Source organism: Coregonus lavaretus (assembly GCF_964263955.1).
Source record: "Coregonus lavaretus genome assembly, chromosome: 6".
In the NCBI taxonomy this organism is placed as follows: domain Eukaryota; kingdom Metazoa; phylum Chordata; class Actinopteri; order Salmoniformes; family Salmonidae; genus Coregonus; species Coregonus lavaretus.
Window position 1 is genome coordinate 8815299 of NC_139993.1, and position 9444 is coordinate 8824742.

General features: G+C 44.5%; 1 protein-coding gene across 1 annotated transcript; it reads right to left on the reverse strand.

Moving 5' to 3' along the window:
• Nucleotides 1–1319: 1319 nt before the first annotated feature.
• Nucleotides 1320–8940, reverse strand: LOC311130598 (G protein-coupled receptor 137Ba-like; the record flags this gene model as incomplete). The annotated part of the gene is made up of 7 exons (XM_084163380.1): nucleotides 1320–1431; nucleotides 2373–2494; nucleotides 2867–2995; nucleotides 3241–3390; nucleotides 3774–3996; nucleotides 4160–4209; nucleotides 8479–8940. 7 exons carry the CDS (start codon nucleotides 8938–8940, stop codon nucleotides 1320–1322), a joined length of 1248 nt encoding a protein of 415 aa, XP_084019506.1.
• Nucleotides 8941–9444: the final 504 nt, after the last annotated feature.

Here is a 9444-nt window from a genome sequence, read left to right on the forward strand (position 1 = left end):
AATCTATTATGTACAAGCACTTTGGGAACAATACTATTTGACCTCACTGTAACCGAAAGGTATACTTTATATCCCTCAAACTCAACTCTGGACCTCAAAGCCAGTTCCACTGCGTTTTTTTTTCATTGTTCCCCTTTAATCAGGGGTGCAGTTAATTATCAGGTAGAACAGAAAAAACAGTAGGGTATAAGTTAAATACCCCTGCTCTATACGCTTAATTTAATATTTTAATGTAATTTTTAGCAATAAACCCTGAAAAGGGTTGCGTTGTTATTGGGACTTGTTCTGAACTTTCCTATCATAAAATAAATTGTAGACAATGTTGGGGTCAATTCCGTTTTAACTAGTGACTAAATCAAGAACAGTAGGCTATCTTCACGTTGAGTATGTCACACCCCAAATGTCCTTTTATTCATGGTTATGTATCAATACCGACCACGATGCATCCACAGACAGAAAAGCGGACACAAAGTAGAGCATCTGATTAGTGACATTTTCTCCATTACAAATTACGTTTTAAAAAACCTTCCTGTTAGAAATATAGAATCCATATTTTTCACCATTACATCACCAATAAATTAATGTATGTTCATAGTCATATTTACTGCAGATATAGATATGACATGATTTTGTTTCTGTATTTGTATCATTGTTATATACAGGCTTTACGATATTGATATTGTCTAAGGTCAACTACCTTGATGTATATGTTTGTGCATGACTTAGTGCTAGCTTATAGTATGGTTTTATTTAACAGGTTTTCTAGTCGTCTTTCTAAAATGTCTATATCAGTGGTTCCCAAACTGTGGGGCGGTCTGTAGGGGGGACGCAGAGTTTTTTTTAAGGAACTCAGTCAGGCTTTCAACTTACTATTGAAAGTTGTAATAGTAGAATGCACAAGGCACAATTTCGAAATTGGGTAGTATATCAGCAGTTTTCCTCTTGTCATTGCAGACGTTAGGGCTATTTATAACTTGTCAGAAATGTCCAGATCAACTAGCCCATGTCAGCTAACGGGATGTTCCCCAATGATGGAAGGGGGGCCTGAGTGAAATAGTTTTGGAACCACTGGTCTACATTATCACTAAGTTGCTAATGCAATACGGTGGCTGATGATGGACAAAGTACGGATGCTGTCGGGAAGTGTCAAAGTTGACAAAAGTGCATTGCGGTGCTGTACAGTGCAGTGTGGACTGGTTTAGAGTTGGGGTCAATTCCATTTAATTGCTTTTCAATTTGTAAAATTGGAATTTGAATTTTTGCATCTTGATTTGAATTAATTGAAATGGAATTGACCCCGACCCTGGACTTGTTATGTCTCAGTAAGGATGGAGCTCTCCCGTCACTGGTGCCAACCGTTGTTCGTCCGTCCCCGTTTGTACAGTGAAACTGCTGTTGCGGCTGCCCCAGTCATAGCAGTCTGTAACTAGGCTATAGAAACAAAAGATAAACAAATCCTTTAGTTACTATTATTATACTGAACAAAAATATAAAGGCAACATGCAACAATTTCATTGATTTTACTGAGTTACAGTTCATATAAGGAAATCAGTCAATTGAAATAAATGTATTAGGCCCTAATCTAAGGATTTCACATGACTGGGAATACAGATATGCATCTGTTGGTCACTGATACCTTTAAAAATAATGGGCCTCACAATGGGCCTCAGGATGTCATCACTGTATTTTTGTGGATTCAAATTGCCATTGATAAAATTGTGTTCGTTATCCGTATTTTATGCCAGCCCATACCATAATCCCACCGCCATCGTGGGGCACTCTGTTCACAACGGTGACATCAGCAAACCACTCACCCACACAACGCCATACACGTGGTCTGCAGTTGTGAGGCCTGTTGGACGTACTGCCAAATTATCTAAAACGACGTTGGAGGCGGCTTATGGTAGAGAAATTAACATTCAATTCTCTGGCAACAGCTCTGGTGGACATTCCTGCAGTCAGCATGCCAATTGCACGCTCCCTCAAAACTTTAGACATCTGTGGCATTGTGTTGTTTGACAAAACTGCACATTTTAGAGTGGCCTTTTATTGTCCCCAGCCTGTGTAATGATCATGGTGTTTAATCAACTTCTTGATATGCCACACCTGTCAGGTGGATGGATTATCTTGGCAAAAGGAGAAATGTTCACTAACAGGAATGTAAACAAATGTTTGCACAAAATTTGAGAGAAATAAGCTTTTTGTCCATATGGAAAATTTCTGGGATCTTTTATTTCAGCACATGAAACATGGGACCAACACTTTACATGTTGCATTTATATTTTTGTTCAGTGTAGTTATCTTTCAGTATATATTTTAAATCTAAAACATACTCAGAAGTAACCTATCCCCGTCTTGACACTGTACTGTACCTTGCGGAGTTGTTCTGAGGAGGGATGCTCCACGCCAGGTCATCGTCACTATCGTACCGACGGGGGTTGTCAAAGAAGTAACCTCTGGAAGAGAGCACGTGGTTCGGGATCCCTGTTCCACTCTGCAAAGACAGAGCATTCCGAATAAGCTAAATAAATAGGTAACGCTTTCTTTAAGAGCCCAGTTTAAGCTGGTACTTACCTGGTGTTTTCACTAAGAAACTATGTGGTAACAACGGACACTTTCTAGTACTTACCTCAGAATTCAACACAATTGGTAACTACCTGGCACCAAATGGTATTGGCTTACATAGTGACGCTAGCGTCAATGAATCTCAATGAAACCGAAGTGTAAGTGCAATGCAATTATTAGGTATTTACCGTTTAAACCACTAACTAGCTGGTAAACAGCAGACTAGTTAAATTAAAGCATTTTACAAATCAATCAAACATTTCCAAGCTTCTCTTCCCTTGTCATCTGAACACACACTCACCCTGTCCTGTGGCAGCCTGCGGACCCTGAAGAAGAAGACCACCAGGGAGGTTGGCAGCAGTTCCCAGACAAAGAGGATCACCCCGAATACGATGTAGCCAGCATCCCCCAGAGTGGACCTCAAGTCAGCCTGCACAGAGAGAGAGTGTGCATTAGTGTGTTTATCCCTCCAGAAGGTCCTCATTTGTGGATTGTTGGTGTTAGACTGTGTTTTCGAGTGTGTTTGTCTGGCGAAATGTATTTGACTTGTCCCACATATACTGTGTTTGTGTCTGTCCACTGTGTCTGCCTGTCTCAGTGTGTCTGCCTGTCTGTGTGTCTCCTCTCTCTCTCTCTCCCTCTCATTCTGTGCCTGGGATAGCGTGTCATCCTTACCTGGTCGGACACGTTGTACCAGTCGTAGTCAAAAGAGTTGACGGTCTCGATGTCGGTCAGAGCCAGCACCACCAGGTTGTAGCAGGCCCGTGATGCGTACAGTAGAACCACCAGGACACCAATCAAAGTCACCTGACACACTGACGTTCCCTGCAACCAATGGTGAGGGAGGTCATGGTCATGCACTACCAATCAGCATGAGTATTTACGAGGGGTCACAGTTTAGTGCTACCGAGTTCACACATTTTCCCACCTCCAAAATAAATACAAAGACATTAAATAAAATAGAAAACTTTAACTGTTTTTTAAGTTGACCTTAACTGTTTTTATACTTTGTGTCCTACGTTCAGAAAAGCATGGAGCAGACCTAGTCAATCTTAATGGAAGTCTGGGGCTGTATGTATCAAGTGTCTCAGAGAAGGAGTGCTGATTTAGGATCGCATGGACAGATGAGACCTGATCCTGGATCAGCAATCCTACTCTGAGATGCTTGATACATACAGCCCCTGATCTACAAGTTCTGAAGGTCCTACCTTGGACTCGAGGTATATGCTGGCCAGGGACATCTTAGCCACCTTGTAAAGGCAGACGGACAGCGAGATGGCGCAGAGCACGAAGAGCGTATCGTTGATGGTGACTCTGACCAGGACAATGGTCTTGACTTCGGTGGCGGTCATCTTAACCAGCAGGGCACAGGCCAGGTTGACCACCAGGAAGAGAAGACTGACTGCCAAGAAGACCAGATACAGAGGGAGCCTGCAGAAGGAAAGATAGGGAAAGGGGGGGGTCTAAAACACTGCAATACATACGGTCTAGAGACGCATGAAATGAATAAAATCTCTGGGTCCTAGTTACAGCCTTTGAGATATGTGAGGTTCCTGTATATGGAGAGGAAGAGAGGGGGAAACAGTCTACTTACTTGTATTTAAGGAGCTCTGGGGTATACTTGGACTTTGCCTTGAAGTAAACCTGTTTTGGGTGACATCAGAAAGCAAGAAATGAACAACAAACGATCAACAATGTGGATGCTTAGCTGAAAAACCAGTTAATTAATTGATTCTGTCTCCAGATCAGATACATTTGAAGGGATCCCGAAGAAATCCAAACAAATTGGACCCCTTTTTCACTATGTAGACTGACCTCTTATCAGTTACTGTAATTGCACCAAAAGAAACCAGTGACGTGATGTCAACAGCAGACAAGCGAGGCCCTACTGTATTATCTTTAATAGTAATGTGTGAAGGGAGACAAATAGATGTAGCATTGCGTCTCTAACTGGCTATACAGAGCAGTGGGCATGAGAATGTTAAGCAAGTGTGTGATTGCTGGCGTCTGCAGACGAGGTCTGTTCAAGTCTGTATTGTGGGCCACCCCTTTGAGCTGGGTTCCTCTTTTTAGGTTTGCTTCCTCCTAGGGAGTTTTTCCTGCCCTGTTCTTTCGCTTCTGATTTGCCTGCTAATTGGGGTTTAAGCCGGGTAACCTTAAAGCACTTTGTGACAACTGCTGATGTGAAAAATCTATATAAAATTACAAAGCGCTAGATCCTCTATTTAAGTCTATTACAATTTAATTGCGCGCCTCTGATAATGATTCATCATCTATACTGAACAAAAATATAAACGCAACATGTAAAGTCTTAGTCCCATGTTTCATGAGCTGAAATAAAATATCCCAGAAATGTTTAGCACAAAAAGCATATTTCTCTCAAATGTTGTGCACAAATTTGTTTACTTCCATGTTAGTGAGCATTTCTCCTTTGCCAAGATAATCCACCTGACAGGTGTGGTATATCAAGAAGCTAATTAAACAGCATGATCATTACACAGATGCACCTTGTGCTGGGGACAATAAAAGGTCACTCTAAAATGTGCAGTTTTATCACACAACACAATGCCAAAGATGTCTCAAGTTTTGAGGAAGCGCGCAATTGGCATGCTGACTGCAGGAATGTCCAACAGAGCTGTTGCCAGATAATTTAATGATAATTTCTCTACCATAAGCCGCCTCCAATGTCGTTTTAGAGAATTTGGCTGTACGTCCAACCGGCCTCACAACCACAGACCACTTGTAACCACGCCAGCCCAGGAAATCCAGCTTCTTCAGCTGCGGGATGGTCTCAAAAGAGCCACCCGGACAGCTGATGAAACTGTGGGTTTGCATAACCGAAGAATTTCTGCACAAACTGTCAGAAACCGTCTCAGGGAAGCTCATCTGCGTGCTCGTCGTCCTCACCGGGGTCTTGACCTGACTGCAGTTTGGCGTTGTAACCGACTCCAGTGGGCAAATGCTCACCTTCGACACTGGCACGTTGGAGAAGTGTGCTCTTCACCCCGTTTCAACTGTACCGGGCAGATGGCAGGCATCATGTATGGCGTCTTGTGGGCGAGCGGTTTGTTGATGTCAACGTTGTGGAAAGAGTGCCCCATGGTGGCAGTGGGGTTATGGTATGGGCAGGCATAAGCTACGGACAACGAACACAATTGCATTTTATCAATGGCAATTTGAATGCACAGAGATATGTGGCCAATTGTCGTGCCATTCATCCGCCGCCATCACCTCCTGTTTCAGCATGACAATGTACGGACGGACCCATGTCGCAAGGATCTGTACACAATTCCTGGAAGCTGAAAATGTCCCAGTTCTTCCATGGCCTGCATACTCACCAGACATGTCACCCATTGAGCATGTTTGGGATGCTCTGGATCAACGTGTACGACAGCGTTTCCCGTTCCCGCCAATATCCAGCAACTTCACACAGCCATTGGAGAGGAGTGGGACAACATTCCACAATCAACAGCCTGGTCAACTCTATGCAAAGGAGATGTGTCGCGCTGCATGAGGCAAATGGTGGTCACACCAGATACTGACTGGTTTTCTGATCCACGCCCCTACCTTTTTAAAAAGGTATTTGTGACCAACAGATGCATATCTATACTCCCAGTCATGTGAAATCCATAGATTAGGGCCTAATTAATTTATTTCAATTGACTGATTTCCTTATATGAACTGTAACTCAGTAAAGTCTTTGAAATTGTTTTATGTTGTGTTTATATTTTTGTTCAGTGTATCTAAAAGCAGCATGTCTTCTTGTCTGACCCGTATTGCCCACACCTCACCACGACGCCCGCTATGATATATTGTAAATAACTAGCTATATGAATATATAATTGCCAAATGCTGTGTGCACAATGAGGTGGCTGTGCTAAATTACAGTGGGGAAAAAAAGTATTTAGTCAACCACCAATTGTGCAAGTTCTCCCACTTAAAAAGATTAGAGAGGCCTGTAATTTTCATCATAGGTACACGTCAACTATGACAGACAAAATGAGAAAAAGAAATCCAGAAAATCACATTGTAGGATTTTTTATGAATTTATTTGCAAATTATGGTGGAAAATAAGTATTTGGTCAATAACAAAAGTTTCTCAATACTTTGTTATATACCCTTTGTTGGCAATGACACAGGTCAAACGTTTTCTGTAAGTCTTCACAAGGTTTTCACACACTGTTGCTGGTATTTTGGCCCATTCCTCCATGCAGATCTCCTCTAGAGCAGTGATGTTTTGGGGCTGTCGCTGGGCAACACGGACTTTCAACTCCCTCCAAAGATTTTCTATGGGGTTGAGATCTGGAGACTGGCTAGGCCACTCCAGGACCTTGAAATGCTTCTTACGAAGCCACTCCTTCGTTGCCCGGGCGGTGTGTTTGGGATCATTGTCATGCTGAAAGACCCAGCCACGTTTCATCTTCAATGCCCTTGCTGATGGAAGGAGGTTTTCACTCAAAATCTCACGATACATGGCCCCATTAATTCTTTCCTTTACACGGATCAGTCGTCCTGGTCCCTTTGCAGAAAAACAGCCCCAAAGCATGATGTTTCCACCCCCATGCTTCACAGTAGGTATGGTGTTCTTTGGATGCAACTCAGCATTCTTTGTCCTCCAAACACGACGAGTTGAGTTTTTACCAAAAAGTTATATTTTGGTTTCATCTGACCATATGACATTCTCCCAATCCTCTTCTGGATCATCCAAATGCACTCTAGCAAACTTCAGACGGGCCTGGACATGTACTGGCTTAAGCAGGGGGACACGTTTTGCACTGCAGGATTTGAGTCCCTGGCGGCGTAGTGTGTTACTGATGGTAGGCTTTGTTACTTTGGTCCCAGCTCTCTGCAGGTCATTCACTAGGTCCCCCCGTGTGGTTCTGGGATTTTTGCTCACCGTTCTTGTGATCATTTTGACCCCACGGGGTGAGATCTTGCGTGGAGCCCCAGATCGAGGGAGATTATCAGTGGTCTTGTATGTCTTCCATTTCCTAATAATTGCTCCCACAGTTGATTTCTTCAAACCAAGCTGCATACCTATTGCAGATTCAGTCTTCCCAGCCTGGTGCAGGTCTACAATTTTGTTTCTGGTGTCCTTTGACAGCTCTTTGGTCTTGGCCATAGTGGAGTTTGGAGTGTGACTGTTTGAGGTTGTGGACAGGTGTCTTTTATACTGATAACAAGTTCAAACAGGTGCCATTAATACAGGTAACGAGTGGAGGACAGAGGAGCCTCTTAAAGAAGAAGTTACAGGTCAGTGAGAGCCAGAAATCTTGCTTGTTTGTAGGTGACCAAATACTTATTTTCCACCATAATTTGCAAATAAATTCATAAAAAATCCTACAATGTGATTTTCTGGATTTTTTTCCTCAATTTGTCTGTCATAGTTGACGTTTACCTATGATGAAAATTACAGGCCTCTCTCATCTATTTAAGTGGGAGAACTTGCACAATTGGTGGCTGACTAAATACTTTTTTCCCCACTGTACTAAATTAGGAAAACGTTGCTAATCTTCCTTTGCCGGGGCTTCATACCTTTACCCTTCTGTATTTTTCTTAAACCGCCCGCTCCTCCCCACTGCCTTCACGCCCCTTCCACCACTTACCTCTTCTAGGGGAGCTTCCCCCATATGATTGTATATCCCCCCTATTGGGGATGCCACCAATATCGGAAATACCAGTCCACAGCTATTCTTGTACACACTCACACATCAATGTATCATCATATTAATACTCTGAACTACTACCTAGACACTGAGGCTGAAAAAAAGGACAGATTGGGTATAAAAAAAAAAAACATATAGCATCAAACCGTAATCCACATTTTGGACCCCAATGGACCCTCAAAATGGCCCTTGTTGCCCCCTGAGACCCCCCATTCCCTCAATGTGGCCCCTAGGAGCCCATCCTTACCTGGGCGCAGTAGAGGTTCATGAGGCTCAGCGTGAAGAACTGCAGGCAGACGGGGAAGCAGTAGAGCAGCCAGAAGGCGAAGGGCCCCAGCGCGTTGGCCGTGACGCAGTCGCGGAAGTAGAAGGAGAAGAGGAGTGCGCGCAGCGCGGCCCACAGCAGACACAGGAAGAGGAAGGCCGTCTGGTAGCTGAAGCGCTTGTGGCGGTAGCGCAGCACCAGCCACAGCTGGGCATAGATGAAGGCAAAGAGGAGAGAGTAGAAGACGGTGTAGGCCACGGTGAGGCCAAGCTTGACGTAGGGCGGGATGGCCGGGGCCATGGTGGGCGGGGGAGGCAGGGAGCCGTTACCGGCTGCTGCCGCCGTGGATGCCGGCTCTGGTGCCGCGGACGCCCCCCTGACGGTGCCTTGCTCCACCACCGGGGATGATGACTCCAGGGACATGTCCATCGCTTCTCCATTCATCCTCTGTTCCTCAACGAGGGAGAGAAAGAAGGGAATCTGTTTTTTTCCTTCTATCTCTCTCAGGCAATGCTATATTGCGGCTGGTCGAGACGATATCTCCCCTCCATGGAGCCTTTGCTTCAGACACACAACCCTGCTGTCTGACTCAGAGAGAGAGAGAGAGAGAGAGAGAGAGAGGAGAGGGGGGAAAAGACACTCCCCTCTTGAAGAGTGGTTGGAGGCTGATGTCACATGACCGTGGCTCGGAGCGTTTCATGGGCTGAGGGCTCGGCAGGAGGTTGTGATGCATTTGAAGAGGATGGAGGGAGGGTACAGATGGATCGAGAAAAAGAGAGAATGAGAGAGAGGGAGGGAGGAAGGGAGAGGTGCACTGACTTAGACCACGTGCTGGAGGGACCTGTCATCTGCTCCCATCCCCCTCTTCCGTCATAGACAGCATCATCATGCAGTCTGTGCCAATTGTCTTTCTGTAGCCCCTCCCCCGTTTTTTTCTCCTAATTTCTT